Raw genomic sequence first — 19,387 nt, 5'->3', positions numbered from 1 at the left:
AAGCACATAAAATGGGCCATCTCAAGTACCACCTACAGAGAGCCTTTCCTTAGAAGGGCACTGCTCACACTAACCAAATACTCTGTTCTGTATGCCCCCTGGGTCCAGGGCAGCCATCACCTGTTAGAAACCATTTGAAGGTAACAGGTGGCAGAGCTGTGACTGCACAAAACCACTTAGAGGAAATGGCTCTGTCATGACAGAGGAGAGACTCCTCGCCTCCATGAGGTTTCCTCACCGATAAGGCCTGAAGCCCTCACTGTTCCCTTCATTTGCTCCAGACTCAGTAGAACCCCATTCGGAGTCAGCAGGGGCAGAAGCAAATGGATGCCCATTCTGCTTGGGGGCACTTACCTGGTCTCCATGCTCTGGCTGTCTGCTCGCCATCATTCAGATCTTAAGCAAGAGGGCACCACCTCACATTGCCCTAGTTCAGGGGTCAGCAAACTCAGTCATCAGAGCGACAAACTGCCCTAGCTTATTCTCACAGCTCTTTGCAGCATCAGAACAGGTCCGCTTATGTACTAGAGTATCTGTGCACCCCGTTCGTGTCTGGCTCCCCCACTGCCCTCTCCCAGAAAATGCCTCAGGGACAGACAGTTGGTCCACCTCCCACAGCACCACATCCTCCAGTGCCTACAACACTGCCCGGCACATAGTAAATGCTCAGTAAATCTGTCTGGAACGTCTGATTAAAGCAGTGACAAATGAGTAAACCTGCACAATGTACAATAAAGAGGAGGGTCCAGCAGTGGTTGGGACACCCTGGCATCTCTCTACTCACTATTCCAAGGAGACTTTTCTGAACACTTAGACCATAGAAACAGCACCTTCGCTCTGAGCCCTTGGAACTCAGTGTATCTACAATATGCTGATGCTGGACTCATTCACAGGGTAGCTAGAGTGTGAATTAATGAATGTAGCCCAGAGAGTATATGAAGAATGAGAACAGAGGCATACATGTAATGAGATATTACCCTGAGTGGCCAGATTATTATGACACCCCATCAGTACTTCGCTGGGCCACCTTTTGCCTTCAACACTGCGGCGATCCTTCTTGGCATTGACTCCCCAGGATACTGAAAGGTGATGGGAGGAGTCTGACACCATGCCTGATGAATAACTGTCCAGTTCTGTGAGAGTCGAAGGTTGTGGAACCAGCTCCCTGGTGGCTCTTTTAACTTCCTCCCACAAATGCCCAATTGGATTGAGATCTGGTGATTGTGGGGGCCAGCTAAGCGAGGTAAAGTCTCCCTCATGTTCTTGAAACCACTCCCGCACAATACCAGCACCGTGGCATGGCGCATCGTCTTGTTGGAAGAAGCCATCTCCATTGGGATACACCATCAACATGATAGGATGAACTTGATCAGCAACGACACCTAGGTATGTCACGCTATTCAGATGTTGTTCCACATGAATTAAAGGGCCCAAATCATGCCAGGAAAACATGCCCCAAACCATAACACTGCCCCCACCAGCTTGAAGGGTTGTACTCATGCATGTGGGGTGCATGCTCTCATGCTGTTTCCGCCAAATTCTCACTCTGCCTATCTGCATGATGCAACTGGAAATGTGATTCATTGGACCACATGACTTTTATCCAATGCTCGACGGTCTAATCCTTGTGTTCCTGTGCGAATTGGAGACGTTTTATCTTAACTGCAGACTGCAAAGGTGTTCGCACAGGCCTTTGGCTTCCATATCCCATACGATGCAGGGTACGGCTAATTTGCCTACAAACATCAGGTGGTCATAATAACCTGGCCACTCAGTGTACAGCTAACTCAGAAAACATACCCAGTGTAGTACAGTATGAAGAAACAGGTCCTCTCATCACACAGTCCTGGATTCAAATCCTGCCTCCGTCATTTGGTAGCGGCACTTTATCACACAGAGCCCCATGGTCTCCTTAGGGAAAGGAAGGTAACAGCTCCCTCCCAGGGCTGCGGGGAGCAGCAGAGATGATGCTTATGAGGGACAGCACATAAGCATCACCTTGCTTTACAGCTAAATGCCCCTGGAGTTTTAGTTCGAAAGACCTAGGCCTGGATCACAGACTTCACCGCCTTCCGATGTAACTCCAAGCCACATACCCTCATGCCCTGTTTGCCTCATTTATTAAGAACTCTTAGATTCAGAGAAGATCATTTGAAAGCACTTTGCAAATAGCAAAGCACTACAAAGCCAAAACAAGAAATGTTGCTCACTTATGCCCACCTCAGTCCACAGGTAAAAGAAAGTGCCATGAAAGACATTTTCCACCCAGAAAGCCCTGTGCTACTGTGCCACTGAATTCACCGATGACCGCATGTTATGACATACCCATCTGGCTTAGTGACAGGGAAAAACTACTTATTTTCTTTGGCCATTTATTTCAGCTGCCCTAACAACTCCTAACTCACCAATTTCCTGTAAGAGGTCAAATGAAACATAACTCCAACTTTTCACCTCTGAACCTTCATCTAGACATCTACTAGAGTCAGGTGGTGTGGGGAAAACCAAGATGAGTAAGAGTCTGTGACCAAGTTTCATTCCGACATAAAGGCCAATTATGTGCCATTAACAGTCAGCCCAGTGTGGTCAGCTCAGTAGGTTCTCAGAGAGCTCCTCCATTCCTGGCCCTGTGTCAGTGGGCACCACTCTCTAAGCAAGTCAGCAGTTTTCTGACTTCCCCGGACCGAGCACCGTGCTGGGTAAGGAGAAGTGCCAGAACCTGTGAGCTAGAATCCTTGCCGTCCACCAGCCCACAATGTGAACTACCAAATGAAACATGGACACAAACAGATGGCTCAGAGTGTAATGAGCGACTACAGAGCTACCCATAAAAGCATCCCTTATTTTACAGCCATGCCTCACACAAGGCGACAGTTAATCAAGGGCCTCATGAGTAAGAGAAATAGTTCATGCCATTCATACCATAAACAGATCAAAGGGAGGAGAGTTGTTTTTCCCACCTCCCCCAAATTGGAGTGGGTCTGGCTGCAGGGATAATTGGGAAAGGTGAGATCTTAGAAGAGCCTGGAAGGATAGATACATACTGAGTACATTTTCAGTAAGCAGAAGAATCACTTGATGAAAGACATGGAGGCAAAGTGCATGCGTCGTCTGTGGACAGGGAGAAAGCAAACTTCAAGTCTCGGTCAGGGAAGGAACAGAGGAAGAGATGGGTCTGGCCGGACAGCGGAAAGCTTCGATGAGAAGGCGGGAGGGGCACAGAAATCACAGAGGAGAGTATGGACGGTAAATCATTAACAGCAAACACAACCAAAGGGGATCGATATCTGGAATAACATAACAGGCTCTGTGGGAAAACTGAACCAGAAGATGAAATTCACAACCTTATACCTTTTAATATTTCAAAGAAGCATCAAGAAAGATTGGGGGGGGGGGGGGGCGTAACTAAAGGCCAGAATTTAGGCTTGAAAGTAAATAAAATCTATACCTGCAAGTGCATAATTCCAAGTATTGAAGCCCAAACTGCAAATGCTCATTTTCACTGTGGAAAATCCTCCCCATTCATGCTTTACTCTAGGAGCACAAGTCAAAATGCCCTCTTTTCCATAGTATGAAAAACAGGAATACCAGGCACATGCAAAAAAAAAAAATACCATTAGCGTTGAGATGATATAACTAAAAGCAACAGAAAGATGGTGCCATGTCAGTATGTCCTCGTGGTCAGGCCTATCTGAAAGGAGGAAATCTCTCAGAGGAAGTGGTGGAAGTGTCCTGGTTAGAGCCTCTGAGAATCAGGCCACAAGGCACAATCCTGGGGTCTCCTCTTTGCCGTACATCTAGTTCCTTGGAGAGTAAGTTCAGGTGAGTGACTGTGGCTGGGGACGCAGCCTAGCAGCCAAGGGAAACCACGTTTGAAGAAAAACAGATTCTGAATCCTCATGGAGAGGCTGGTCACCACAGTGTGTTTGTGAAACTCCACCAAGCTGTAGACTTCAAGTTGTGGGTTCATTTCTCTTTGTATGTCATTCTCCAATAAAAATACTCACTTAAAGGATGATTCTGTATAAATTCTAGAGAACCAAAAATGTCTTCAATGTCTCCATTATCAATAGGGAAACTACCAACCTTGAAATTACCGATAATTAGTGGTAAAATAACAAAAATATAGATGTCTAAGGTTAAAGCACCACTCGGTTAACGGAGGGCTGGGATCTGGTAAATTCACAGGTGAGATGGAGATTTCTAAACCAAACAAATGCTTTCCAAAAGGCAGATCCCGAGGCTGGAGACTTTTCCTGTGAAAGGACAGCAGAGAGGCTGAACACAGGCAAGCTGCATGGTCCCTCCACCCCAGGAGGCCACGGTCTAAACGGTCTCTCCGGGTTCACATCTGGGTGGCCTGATTAGTTCCCAATAAAATAATGATTTTGTAATAAGGCCTGGGGAATCATCCGTTCCAAATGTGTAGTGTCCTGGTCCCACGTCATTAGGACTGAACTGGCTTGCTAGGTTCACCAGGCAGACGTCCTTGGGGATAAAGCATCCTGGTTAGATAAAATACCCCATTATCACTAAAAAAGGCAAAGCTTCCTTGGGAAAACCGTTAGGCTGAACATAACTGGGGACAGAAAGGGCCAGAACTGAAACTAACCTAGAAAGCTACTCATCTGACTCACAGCCTTTGCATTAAGGATCCCAGCATTTCCAAGCGAGATACTGGGCACCATTGAACTCCCAGCGCAAACTGAAGGCTGCCCGAGGGAAAATCTAACCATGTCTATCCGCCGCCTACTGTCAGTGATCCCAGTGCTTCCTCTGTACAAAGAGTAACAACAATCGCATTTTTTCACCGAAGGCAGGTGAGATTATCTTCCATCTTCCCGCCATTGTAAAACAGTCATCATCTTTACCTTCTCCACAAAAATAAAACTCCGTCGTACTTTTTTAATATTCCCGTTTAAATCCATACCCTCTCTGGTCCTATTCCCGATTCCTAGGAAGTTTTGTTTGGTCATTAACCAACTACCTACATTTCCCTGAAGGATTTATTTATATTTCTAGATGAAAAATGAAACAATAATTGCTCCTACCCTCTCCGTTCAGAAAACCACATAGGCTGTCCACAAACCCAGGTCACAAATGCTAAAGATTATGAATAAGAGGAATGTGCATTTGCTTATGTTACAGCTATTAAAGGAATAGCCAGACTCCTTGCATTGAGAACAATTGGCTCATTCTTGACCCAAGCATCCTATTTCTTGTTCTATTCTCTGAGCTAATTGCTTATATAAGCATGCCAATTTGCCTTGATTATAGAATTCTTAATAAACGAAAGTTGTTTACATTTCACAAGTGTATTTGAATTTCACTCCAGGAAGCCAAGCTCATCAAGGCTTTGTAAGGGGAAAAGCCAGAGATCAAAGCAAAAGGCCTGCATTGAACCAACAAACAATTAGGCTGGAGAATAGAGGCCTGAGCAAAAAATGCCATCGATTTATTGAGTGTTGTAGCCCAGGAGTACACCTCAGAGTCACTGTTCACTCTTTAGTTGTAACACAGAGAACTTTCTCTGAAAATTTCCAGTGTGCTTATGTGATGGCCATTTCTTCAATGGTTCAGTAAATCTCTCTGGCATTCAACAGGCTTTGATCCACTTCTGTTTCTCACCTGGGTCGTTTTGGTTGTATTAAACATCTCTGGGAGTTTTGTTTAACTTTTCTCCACTCTGCCTAATTTCTCCAAATTCCCTGGTACCTCTTCAACAATGCCTGTCCTACTACACTCATCACCATGGTTTTAACTTTGGTTTGGTGTTCGCAGGAAGCAGAAAAGGGGGAAGACTCACTCCTCTCGCACAGCGGCTCTCAACCAAGGCTGCATGTTCCCATCTTCGAAGGAGCTTCTACTAGTGAAACCCCGGAAGCTCAGGCCACCCTGCGGACAAACTTATCAGAATCTCTGGGAGTGGGAGCCAGACATTCATGTTTTTTGAGGCTCCCGCATGATGTCAATGTGCAGTCATGTTTGAGAACCACTGTTTGAGCTTTCAATCCCTTCATCATCCGATCTTAAATAACAAAGTGTTCAGCCACACTCCCAAAGGGGTGTGGGGGAAGACAAGGAATAAACCAGTTTCCTGAGCAAATCGTCAACTCAAGCCAGGACCTGAGACAGATAAGGTCTGTTACCTGCAGGCAGCAGTCACAGGGCCGAGAAATGTGAAGAATCTGACACCTTTCCCAAAGCCAGCAGGTTTTCACTTACAGCAGGCCAGGGGCACCTTCCACCACAAACACGTCAGGCAGGGAGATCACCCCGAAGACAGCAGGGTCTAAACACCTCAAATTTTTCAGCTCCTGCGGCAATGGACACAGGGCTTCCACACGCAACAAAGCTTCCTCCGCAAAGAAGAAGGCGGACCATCACATGTGAAACAGGAGTCACCAAAGTCCGCCTCACCCCACATAAGAGCACCGATGTGAGGAGGGGAGCGCCTTGGTATGTCTATAAAAAGTTGGTGATATGAAAAGGGACCTACCTGTGAGCCCTGATGCCAGTAATCATAGTTGTTTTTTTAAGGTTGTAAAAAGAAAGTACACTTCTATCTACATCAAATGCCATTATACCTTCAAGTGGGAACTCGGTATTTCCCAAATAAGGAATTCCCAGCTATCTTGGCCCACATCTGTGGGCCTTAGTTGAATCACAGTCCACCCGGCAGCCCTCGGGCCTACCAGCTCTTCTCCAGACACTGCTTCCCTATCACATCACATCTGTCAGAAACGGCATAGTCCTCGGTGTTGTGCTGAGAGAGAAGGTTCTGGAGAGGGGAGAGGATCCCCCGCAGTATGAACAGACACCATCATCAAAGAAAGACAAGAGGCAAGTTATCCCTGCAGCCAATGTTCAAGCAGGTGAGAGCTAAGAGGGTGCATAGACACCATGGCCCACAAGCCTGGGGACATACTCAGGGGGACAGGTCCCCCACTGTAGAGTGGAAGAGCACCCTCTTGCAAAGCAGAGACAATCATCTGGAATCAGTGCTTCTTTCATTATCCACTTTTATAATATCCATTACTTATTTAATACTTGAAGTCCGGTGCACGAAATTTGTGCGGGAGGGGGGCGGGGGGTTTCAGCCTGGCCTGCACCCACTCACAATCCAGGACCCTTCAGGGAGTGTCTGACTGCTAGTTTAGGCCCAATCCAGCAGGGCATCCCTCTAAAATCCAGGACTGCTGGTTCCTAACCGCTCCCCTGCCTGCCTGCCTAATTGTCCCTAACTGCCTCTGCCTCAGCCTCTGCAACCAGGACCTGGGCTTCCCTCCTTCTGGCCAGCCGCAGGCATCCAGGACCAGGCCAGCCTTGTCCCTGCTAGCCACAGGCACCAGGACCCCAGGCAGTGCTACCCAGGCAGGACAGCACTTGTCAGGAAGGATGTCTGGAATGATATCCAGAAGACGCCTGGTTTAACTGGTTTAGTTAGCACATTACCCTTTTATTAGTATAGGTTATTAGTATGGATAAGGGTCAGAGAGCCCACTTCACCTTGTCCTTATTCTCCAAGCCCAAAGTATGAAAATGAAGAGCATGTTTCATTGAGACCAAGCCGTTCAGGCCACAATTTCTGCCAAGTCAAAGAGATTTCCAGAACAAACAAGAGCCTATACTTATCTTCTTTGAGCCCAGGAGGAACCTACACAACCCTTCCCCACTCTCAGGTGCTGTCATTCTATGTCTAGACTCTGCAGGTGGCAGGCTCATCTCAAGGAGGCACTGCTCAAGCCAATGCTAGCTACGTCTTGGGTTCGAAAAGACCTTCCCACCATCAGCACTTTTCACACAGTTTCTGTCTGAGCAGCTCTAATGGAGAGCTCACTATTCAATATTTTTTAAATATATTTTTATTGATTTCAAAGAAGAAGGGAGAGGGAGAAATAGAAACACCAATGATAAGAATCTCTAATCAACTGCCTCCTATATGCCCCCACTGGGGATTGAGCCCACAACCTGGGCATGTGCCCTGACCAGGAACTAAACCATGACCTCCTGGTTCATAGGTCAATGCTCAACCACTGAACCATATTGGCCGGGCTCACTACTCACTTTTTAACAAGTCTAAATGTTAGGATACTTTCCTTAGACTATGAGCCATTCAGTCACTGACCCTGGAAATTCTACTCTCTAGACCACACAGAACACAGCTGCACACTTTCCTACACAAAAGTTCAACAAGTGAAGTCAGCTAATGGACCACATTTTACATCCTGGAAATTTTATACTTTCAGGTGCTATGGTTTTTAAAAATCTCATGACTATCCTAACAGTTGTATCAAATTCATACAGAGGAGGAAAAATCAAGGACCAGAGGATAGTGTTTAACTTGCTCAAGCTGGTGCAGCTAACATAATTCCAGAAACTAAGTCTTCTTCGGCATCCCAGGGCAATTCTGTTTGTAAATGAGAGGCCACACAAAGCAATTCTTATCACTTAAGGATTTAAGGGCATGCAATACCTTTCCTCCCCCAGGTTTCACCAGTTTACATGGCTGCCAGTCTCTCACTAGAGCCAAACATTTACATTCAGAGCATAGCCTTTAATCAACTTCTACCCTAGATACCTGCCCTATCTAACAAAGAGGGAATATGCAAGTTGACAATCACCAAGATGGCTGCACCCACGGCAGAGGCCAAGTTCCCTTAACGAGCCTTAGGGAGCAATCAGAGGGACCTGAGGCTGCCAGGTGGGGCTTGACAGGGGTGGGGCCAGCCAGGTCTGGATCTGGCCCAATGAGGGTGGGATGGGCTGGGGCTGGGTCTCTTGTGATTTCGAGGTGCCACGAGTGGGCGGGGACTTGATTCTGGGTTCTGAGGCCCACCCCCAACTTTGACAGGAGGAAGATTTTCATATAAATTTTACTAATTTTCTTTCATCTCTGACACTTCTATTACAGAGAAAGGGCAAATAGCAATATTAAAATATTTCCTCTAATTAATCCCCTTTTAATGTGCATGAATTTCATGCACTGGGCCACTAGTGTGTGTGTGTGTGTGTGTGTGTGTGTGTGTGTGTGTGTGTGTTGTGTGGTAAGGGGGAGGGAGGAGGAGTGCACCCAGATAATGATGATTAGCACAGTCCTAAGCATAAATTCCTGCTTTGGGGAATAAAGCAGCTCAGGCTTACTGCCTAGGAAGAGACTGCCATGGCCCAAAGTGACAACACTTCACCCCCTTCTCTCCCAACAGGAAAAGGGATGTGAGAAAACAAATCAGCATGCATCTGACGATGGCCTCACTCCACTGCTACCCATCCATCTGCTCAGCAGACTTCATGGCAGGCGCTCTCCTTGGAAGCGGTTGAAAGGGAACAACACCTTGCAGTGGGAAATCAGCTTAATTGGAAAGCCCTGACCTTCCTTGTCCCTTTCACAAGTAATTACATTTGGAATGCAGGCACTGCACTGACAGACTGTCTCTTCCCCCTGCCTCTTCCCCCTGACGTGGAAGCCCCAAACTTCCCCACAAGGAGTTTAAGTCTGCCCGCTTAGGAAAACCGAAGAGCACACTCTGAGACTAAATGAACATTTGACTCCATGCGCTAAGAACAGAACAGCGAGGTGGAGATGCCAACATGCCTGACACCTGGAGAGAAGCATCAAGCGCCCCGACGTTAACCAATCTACGAAATGTCTGCCAATGTTATCATTTGAACCTTGCATTTACCTGCTTTAGTTGGGTTTGGGGTTTTGGGGATTTTCTTATAGCTTTACTGCTAGCCCTCCTCCCTTTTTTTTTTCCTTCCCAATTCTAGGCTTAAGAAAGTATAATATAATTAGGGGGGAGTGGTACAGAGATCCAAATCTGCGTTAAAATCCTAGATTGGCTATTTCCTATGACCCCAGGCAATTTTGGTAATCTTTATTTCCTCGACTAAAATGTTGCCGATAGCTGGAGTTATTGTGAAGATTACATGAGAACATGTAAGCACAAGAGAGTACTCATAGTAGGTACCCAGAAAATGTCCCTGCTTCTTCCTAAAGCAAAATAACCACATTTAACCTCAGGGCAAGCAAAAAAAAAAAGAAGAAGAAACTGACTCAAATTAATCACATACCAAAGCAGTTCCCAGAATCTAACACAGAAGACTGCCCTAAACCATCACTTCCCAATCTGTCTTTTGTAATCTGCTGGCTGAACAGCCTGATATCTGATATCCCAGAGATACAGCAGCTGGGATGCAAGGCTTAAAATTATCCTTTCCTCTGAAATTCAAAAGAATCCTGAGGACAGCTCTTTGATAAGGGCACTGGGGGACAAACAGCGACTGCAAGCCATAAATATGTGAGTAATAGGAGTATGTAAAGTTGAAAGAGGTACTCTTGAACAAAGATAATCAGTTGTTCGCCACACCCAAAACCACTTTCATAGTGTCATCTCTGAAAATAAAGGGCATGGGAGTATTAAGAGTGTGAGTGTGTGTGGTGTTCCCAACAATCAGGCAGAGTTTAATAACGGAGAGCCGCATAGATATTCTATATAATAAAGACCTAATATGCTAATTAGACCGAACAGCCGAACGACCGTCCAGACAACATTCCGTACAACCATCAGGACGACCTTCCAGACTAAGCCAGGCAGAGCCCCTTGCACCAATTTCATGCATCAGGCCTCTAGTTTATGCGAGACCCCAAAAATACAGGTCAATGTTACCTGTAAAATACATAAAATATATACACCCTAAAGCACATGTGTCAAACACAAGGCCCGCGGGCCAAATCCAGCCCGCCAGGCCTTGCAATGTGGCCCGCACCGCGCTGTCATCACTGCACTCCGCTGTCAGTTTATGACATTGTCAGTTTATGACTGTTCAGTAAACCATTCAGCCCGCGATTTAGGCTGGATTTTAGAGTTTGGCCCCTTCTCTGATTGAGTTCAACACCCCTACCCTAAAGAAACACAAGTTGAAGCAGATAATTAAATTTACAATTTGTGAAATACTTCCATCAAAGAATGTAACAGAAACAACACCCAGGGAGGGGGGAGACTCTCCTTAGGAGGATTAAGCTCTTTAAGAATTGGATCCATGTTTTACTAGTCATTAATTAAAGTAAGTTCAGTTAACACAAAATTTAAAAATATTTTCTCCTATAAAAATACTGTTATATTTTAAAGTTTACCCCTCCACTGATCTTAATTCAGCAGTCTTTTACTCTCTCCTCTCACTTTCCCACTCACACCCACTAATTTTTTTTATTTTATTTATTTACACAATTTAACTCATACAGACTGAGGAGGGTGGGGGAACAGCCTCTGAGTAGATGTGTTCTCTCATAAGTTTTCCACAAATAGATGGACTTCTGTCACTCTTATTTTTATTTACTCTTCCCCTGTGCATTAAATATTCTAGACTAGAGCTTGGGGGTGGGGAGGAATTGTTTTCTATGCCAGAAATGGCTCGTTAATTATTGGCGTAAGCCATACTTACAATGAGGTGCTTGCATAATTTTCTGTACTGTATTACTAGCTGGTTTACCCCAAAAACACATATCATCTTTATGATACAGGGGGGAGAAGGGGAACCACCTAGGCTCAATAATGCCAAAATGATTCCCAGTGCCTCAGAGTAGAGAATTTCTCCACATATAAACTTAAACACTTGCCAACCTAAAATGTGTCCTTTCAGCTTGATCTCCAGAATTAAATGGTTTGAGCTGATGTCTTAAGCCACTCATGAAGAAAGGCAAAGTTGAGAGCACTGCATATACAACTTGAGAAACTGACCGGAAGAGAAATCACAACTTTGAATTTCTAGCATCCCATACTGCGCATTCCCTTTAATTCCACTTGTAGATTTTCAAAGAGCAGCTGGAGCTGACTAAGGAGTTGCATTAAACACCACATCAATGGCCCCCAAGCTGAGATTTTTCCCAAAACAAAAGCTTTGTCTCTATTCAAAAAAGGTCAGCCTGGTGTTTTTTTTTTGGTTTTGTTTTTATAGGCTTACACTATTGTAAACAATCACAAAAGGAGCCGCATCCAGTAACTGTGTGTGAGCAGAGCAAAGTAGCCACAACACCCAGCCACTGCCCCCAAGGAGCTTACAGTGTAAAACCATAAATGTCTACCTACTAAATTTGTGACTGCTAGACTTAATAGTAACACAAATCAACCACGTTAATGACGGAGCACTGTTTTCCTAAGGATTAATTCATACCATGTGTTATTAATCAGCAAAGTAACTGAGAGCTCATGCAAAACATGCTATCCCAGTTGAGCAGAATTTAATTGCATTATTGGTATCTGGTTTTCCTGTGTCACTGGCCCTTCCACTGCAAGTCCCTCCACACACACACACACACACACACACACACAGCACCACAGACCACAGCATGGATGGAAAGGCAACTCAGAGCTGGGAGTAAGAACCATGTGTCTGGTAGGAAGAGGATTTCGAATTAAAAAAAAAAAAAAAAAAAAAAAAAGACTTGTCTCTGGAAAGGCAAGTCAAGGATGCACCCACGCTGCCTTGAAAAGTAATTAAGCCTTTGCTGTTCCATTTCCGAGGGTCCCATCTTGCACAAGGTGGGAGCAGCTGTGGGAGATCACAGAAGATTCAAAGCCAGGCAGGCAGCCTCATCTATCTCGCGGCTGCCACGCCAGTTTCCGGGCGGTGTGAGACAGCTCTGTTCTCCCCAAGAGCACAAAGCTAACCCGCCACCCAGAACACTATTCCCCCACATCACACCGGGCTGGAAAAGGGACCCAGTCAATGTCTCCCATCCAGGTCCTTTCCCAAGGTTGTGTGAGCTACAAGCCAAAAACCCGCAGGCAAACAAACGCCAGATGCGGCTGCCCTGGAGCACAAGTTCCTCCGGCTCCACAACCTTGCAGAGTTTAGAGGCAACTAACTAGGAAGAGGGAAATGTACAAGGAAGTGTAAGGAAGAGGGACGCGTCCGATCCTGCCTGGTTCCCTTCCCACATCCCTTAGGAGAGACCGGGACGCCACACAGCAGCCTGGGCACCAGCTGCAGGGACTCCGGCCGGGGCGACGGGGAGACCGCCACACCCTCTGGAGCTCACAGCGCTGCCCAGCGATGGCAGGGAGGGGCCCCAAAACTTAGTCCCGGCCGGGGGAGGGAGAGAAAGAAGGGAGCATTCTGTCCTGGGTTTGAAAAAGCTGTAAACTAGGAGGAGCGGGGTTTCGGGGAAGGGAAGGGAGCCCCGGACTTGGCTGGGATGGGAGGGGAGGGGTCACCCCTGGGAGTCAGAGCAGCTCGCAACACGTCCCCGCAAAACAGCACATTTTTGTGGTTTTTAGATTTAAGCCCAAAAGGAACGCGCTGGGGCGACGCTTCTCTCGCGCCTGGGGTTCCGATGCCCTCTCCCCGCCTAAGGGCCGGGGCGCCCCCCTGCCCGGGCCCCCCCTTCTCCTCCCCTCCCAGGGAGCGCCCCGCCGCCTGCGAGTTCCCCTTCGCGCTCAGCCCGACGCGCAGCCCGGGCAGCCACCGGCCCGGCCCCCGCAGGCCGGGAGGGTCCGCAGCGACGCGGGGTTTGCGGGTTTTGGGGTGTTGTTTTTTTGTTTTGTTTTTTTGTAACAATCAGCTTTCCCACTCGCTGCCCCCTCCTCCCCGGCCCGCGCCCCCTCTCCTTCACGCCCACGCCGCACCGCCCGGGCACACCGGCCGCGAGGTGCCTCTCCCGCCAGACAATGGGTTCGCAGCCGGCCAGGCAGCCCGCCCCGAGCCCCCAGCCCCAGCCCGGGACCCGGAGAGGGCTGGAAGGGGGGACAGAGAGGAGCGAGGCGGGGGAGGCCCCCCTGGAGAAGGTGGGCGCCATCCCCCTGGGGCAGGAGGCTGGTTCCCCGCGCGGGGAGAAGGAAAGGGGGGTGGGAGGGTCCGCTGCGCCGCAGCCCGGCAGGGAGCCCCGCGCACTCACCAGCACGATGGCAAACCGCTCCTCCAGTTCACCTGGCTCGGGCATCGGCAGCTTCAAAGGCACGCTGTGCGCCCTGAAATCGGTCTGCTGCGAATCCATGCTCCCCGCGTTGCCCATGTCGGCTGGCCGCCGGGGATCGGGGGCTGCTCCTCCGGGCCCCCCTAGTAGCGTCCGCGCCCGAAATCAGCACCAGCTCCGGCCACCGGCTCCCGCTCGCCGGCGCGACCCGCCCGGCTCCACGCCCTCCGCTGCGCCCGGCGACCGTGCAGCGCGCGGCTGCGCTCCTAGCAGCGCCCCGAGCCGAGCCGCCCCCCGGCCTCCTTCATGCCGCCCGCCGCCCCCGCGCCGCCCCGGGCTCGCCGCCGCAGGAGGGGTGGTCAGGGAGCCGGGCGCCGCTCCGCATGCTGCTCCGCGGGCGCGCCGCTCCCGGCCGGGCGTCGTGGACACGAGGTTTCCTCCCACTCGGGCTCCTCCCGGGGCCGCGGCCGCCGATGACACTTGCAGCTCGCGGCCGCCGAACACCAGGCTCGCTCCGGCCGCCGGCACCTCGAGCAGACAAATGCGGCCCCGGCGCTGCCGACACAATGCCCCCGCTCGCCCGGCCCCCGCCCCCGGCCACGGCCCCGCCCACCCGCCCCGCGGGCTGCCGGGACGCGTAGTTCCGGCCCAAAGTGTCCGCGCTCCTGCACCATGCCGGCTGGAGAGGACCCCGCGAGGTCAGCACTGCTAGCGGCAAAGGCAGTCTGCACGTCTCGAGAGAGAGCGCTCAGGTCACTTTGACCCAGCTCACTCCAACAGAAGAAATAATCACCTGGTCATCATCATCCATTCTGACACATTTGACCACTGAACGGATGATCCAATCCATCAATGATGGGATGCATGCACTCTGATTTAAGTTTCAGATGCCTGTTATTATTCCAAAGGGAACGCAAAGGTATTGGCAACTTCCTCTTTCATCAACTGGGATGTGAGTCCAGGGTGCTTGTTTATTGTGGGTTTTTTAAATATATATTTTATTGATTTTTTTACAGAGAGGAAGAGAGAGGGATAGAGAGTTATAATAGAAACATCGATAAGAGAGAATCATCGATCAGCTGCCTCCTGCACACCCCCCACTGGTGATGTGCCCGCAACCAAGGTACATGCTCTCCACCCGAATCGAACCTGGGATCTTTCAGCCCACAGGCCGAGGCTCTATCCACTGAACCAAACTGGTTTCGGCTTATTGTTCTTTCTTATGTATGTTGCATATTCTTTTGTGTGATTGAAATGTTTTTTTAAACAAACGTACACTTTTATGGATATGTATAAATGTCCACTATGATTAGATGCATACCTATATGGTGGTGGATGAGGATTCAATTCAGTTCAACACAAACACCTGTCAGTGCCTATTCTGTATGGGTGACTGTGTTCCTTAGTGGGAGAAAGAGGATTGTTCCTCTCCCGAGTGCTTCACCATCTACTGAAGGAGAAAATTTACACAAATAAGATTTCGTGTGAGATGAAAATAAGGACAGAGTGGGAAGGCTTTGGAGATGATCTTTGGCTGTAGCAATCTTATTTCTCCATAACAGACTTGTTCCAGGGGTTTTACAGAAAAGACGGGGCCCACCCATTCCTCTGGCGTGCTTTTCAGCCTGGAACTACCCACTCTGAAGCAGTGGAAATAGAGCAAAAAACAGCCTTATAAACAAACGACTTCAGCCAGCTGCAATGGTGTAGATGTCAAGGACATTCACCTGGTTGACTTGTGGCTGAACTACTGCAGTTAGTCCTTTCTTAATTAAAATTGGTTCCTAATCCTGCTTTATGTATTATATTCACTTTGGGAGCTTGTTGTTGAAATTGCACACACCTCAGGCCCTACCTGTTATCAGAATTTTCCTAAGCTGAGAGCTGGGTCTTGGGCAGGTGTATTTCTAACATGCTTCGCATGTGATTCTGGTATGCAACCAGAGCTGTTATCATCTTGTTAAAAATCAGCTGCTTCTTGGCAAGATAACATACCAAGACTCAAGCATCAAGGGCCACATTTTATTCAGCTTTAGGAAGTTCAAGGTGCCTTGAGCACACAGTAGATTTTCAACAACTAATGGCTGAATTAATGAGTGACTTTTACCAAAAGCCTATGAAACAAACATCTAGCCTTTTAAAGAAGGGAGAGAGTATTAATAAAGTCAATTCAAAAATCTGAGTAAATGCAATATGTATTTCTAAAATTACATTGTATCAAAACTAATAAGTGCATTACTAATCAAAGAAAGAAAAACACACACACCAATGAACGAAAATGAGCAAAAAAGAAAAGCTGTTAATTCAGACCAAGTGAGATACTTCTGACCTACAAATGTATTTATTTTCTTTGTAATCTCTAAACCTGTACTTTGGGTCTGATTGACTCACAAAATCAACCCACTAGGGAGTTGCTCATGTGCATGGGAAAGCTGGATTATTTTCTCCAGTCGAGATATTCTTTTCTATTATGGCTCTCATTGGCTATATTTCTAGCAGTAATCAGGATCTTTTTCTCCCCTTAAGTCTTGTCACAGCTAGTCTCTCTCATAATCTCACACTTTGAGAGAAGCCAAGGACAAAGTGTGCAAGTCCATGAACTAAAAGAACTCTGTCCTTTCAAGGTTTGCAGTCTCTAATATTTGGTTATTATTTATGACTATTATTAAATGAAAAATGAACAAAATTCTCCATTATGTTATGCAGTTTCTATAGGGATTTCTATTTTTTACAATCTCAAGAAATTTTTTTGTTTTGGGGAGGGTGGAGAGAGAGGAAGGTGAAGACATTTCTATTTAATTGTAGCCCTCTTCCTCATCACAAAATTAAAATCAGGCAATTATTTGTAAATACACATTTCATTTCCTGGTCACTAATATATATGATTTGTTATCATTGATGTCACAAAATATGGACAAAAAATTATTGAATCTGTCTACTCATCTTCCAAGGAAACTGAAATGTTAGAACTTCATCTTCCTCTTACAACCCAGGAGCCCTCAGGGGATGTCTGACTGCCGGCTTAGGCCCGATCCCTTAGGCCACATGTGTCAAACACAAGGCCCGTGGGCCAAATCCAGCCCGCCAGGCCTTGCAATGTGGCCCGCACCGCGCTGTCATCACTGCACTCCGCTGTCAGTCTATGACATTGTCAGTTTATGACTGTTCAGTAAACCATTCGGCCCGCGATTTAGGCTGGATTTTAGATTTTGGCCCCTTCTCTGATTGAGTTCGACACCCCTACCTTAGGCTGTCAGCCGGACATCCTTAGTGCTGCCGTGGAGGTGGGAGAGGCTCCGGTCCCACCACTGTGCTCACCAGCCATGAGCCCACCTCAGGGCTTCTGGCTGAGCCTTGCTTCCCCTGTGAGAGCACAGTGACCACCAGGGGGCAGCTCCTGCATTGAGTATCTGCCCCCTGGTGGTCAGTGAGCATCATAGTGACCGGTCATTCCACCGTTGGGTCAATTTGCATATTAGCTTTTATTATATAGGATGTAACAGGCATTTGCAAACTGTGCTAGGGATGGCTGGATCAGAAGTCCCCTCCTCCCCCGCCCCAGTGGTATAATTGCTTTCAAAGAAACTTTGCCATAATTGATAATAAATTCTTCTACAAAATCAGCAGGGTTTCATTGGCATCTTCTCAGGTTCCAGATTGCAAGAGGGTGCAGGCCAGGCCAAGGGAACCCCCTTCCCCCAGTGCATGAATCCCTGATAGCCCTAAATCCAAATTGAAAATAGTACCGTAGCTAAAGTTTTAGAGGGATTATTTCATGTCAATTTATATCCACAAAAGTCCTGCGAGATTCATATATTTATCCATATTTCTTTTTTAAATATTTATTGTGCACTTACTATGTGCCAGACACTGCTGATGATTTTAAACGTGGTTTATTCAATTTCTGTTGCATACAAACTTCTTCCAGTTCCCTTTCTCCTCCTGATTCAGTTAGGAATGAATGCTTCTGCCACAAATAAAGGAGAACCCAAGTAATAACAGAAGTAATACATTTTTTTCTCCTAAAACAAGAAATCTGGGAAAAGGTGGATACTACTTTTGGTTCAGAAACTCGGTAAGGCTAGGGCTAATGTTTGAGGGATGGTTTGGTCTTTCCCACATACGTACAAAGAGAAGATATCACAAAATGCAGATAGCATTATTGTATGGAAAGGCAACTCCAGACAATATTTCACCATCCTCACTACTCTGCCCTTCCTCCTGCATTCCCACACTGCACTGCATCCTCCAATATCCTCCTTAATATCAGGCTTTAAGGAGTATCAGGTGGGAGGGTCTTAGCCTGTAATATCAACAACAATGGTGACAGAAGAGGAATGTGCTGCTGACTTGTAGTGTCCACTTTTATTTCACGGAGTCCTCTTAACTTCCCAACTTAGTATTAGCTGTCGCCCAGGAGGGCAGGACTTGGAAGTTGTGCCGCGTGGGAAGCCCAGGATGCCCATCTACACCTGCTCTCCTCTGCAGATAAGCAGCTTCCAAGGCTATCCATCTGGCCCCTTTCAACAGCTTCCAAGTCTAAGAAAACAAACCCTTTGGAAAAAGGGTTTTTAAAACAAGAAGTCCCAAGGGGGGGGGCATTTTTGTTTCAGGCTGCAACCACTTTAACCGGAATAAATAGCATGGGGGACTAAGAAAGAAAGAAAATGAGTTGGAGTAAAAATTTGTTTCCAAAGATATATATAGTCCCCAAATATATATATTGTCCCACAAAAAAATTGCACACTATGAACAATTATTCATTCCAATGGATTAAATCTCAAAAGAAAGAAACATCAACTGAGCTATCAGCTGTTGAGTGTGTATACATTTTGGGGGGCAATATATATATATATATATATATATATATATATATATATATCACATATTACACATCCAGATTTATAATTTTATTTACTTTTTTCATTTGTCTTTTGATAGAGTCACTTTTTAAGGAGAAAAGTGGCTTGTCCTATATAATAAAAGGCTAATATGCAAATTGATTGAACAGCGGAACAACTGTTTGCTATGATGCACCCTGACCACCAGGGGTCAGACGCTCAATGCAGGAGCTGCCCCCTGGTGGTCAGTGCACTCCCACAGAGGGAGCACCACTCATCCAGAAGCCAGGCTCATGGCTGGCAAGCGCAGTGTTGGTGATGGAAGCCTCTCCCACCTCGTGGCAGCGCTAAGTAACCCTCAGGGGATGGCCAGCTGTCGGCTTAGGCCCACTCCCCCTAAGCTGCCAGGTAGATATTCCTCAAGGGATCCCAGACTGTGAGAGGGTGCAGGCTGGGCTGCGTGTCCCCCACCCCAGTGCAAAAATGCTATGCACCAGGCCTCTAGTTATTCTACAAGAGGCCATCAGATTTGAAATCTCCTTCTCTTTCTTCCCTCTCCAAGTCAGCCCAAATACATGAAAAATAACCCCCCTTTTTTTTGGCCTCCAAAGAAGAAATTCTCCCAAACACATGA

The 19,387-nt window shown here is 47.2% G+C and overlaps 1 protein-coding gene across 3 annotated transcripts in view; it reads right to left on the bottom strand.

Moving 5' to 3' along the window:
• Positions 1-14,469, bottom strand: part of FMNL2 (formin like 2) — a 304,305-nt gene extending 289,836 nt beyond the window's left edge. For all 3 annotated transcript variants that reach the window (XM_084893028.1, XM_084893029.1, XM_084893027.1), the window contains exon 1: positions 13,895-14,469. In XM_084893028.1, coding sequence (XP_084749154.1) covers positions 13,895-14,011 — 117 coding nt within the window. In that variant the 5' untranslated portion in view covers positions 14,012-14,469. The remainder of the gene's footprint in view (positions 1-13,894) is intronic.
• Positions 14,470-19,387: the final 4,918 nt, after the last annotated feature.

The sequence above is a fragment of the Pipistrellus hanaki genome, assembly GCF_964339955.1.
Source record: "Pipistrellus hanaki genome assembly, chromosome: 8".
In the NCBI taxonomy this organism is placed as follows: Eukaryota; Metazoa; Chordata; class Mammalia; order Chiroptera; family Vespertilionidae; genus Pipistrellus; species Pipistrellus hanaki.
The sequence above is the reverse complement of the archived record's forward strand: the minus strand, read 5'-3'. Positions and strand labels throughout refer to the sequence as shown.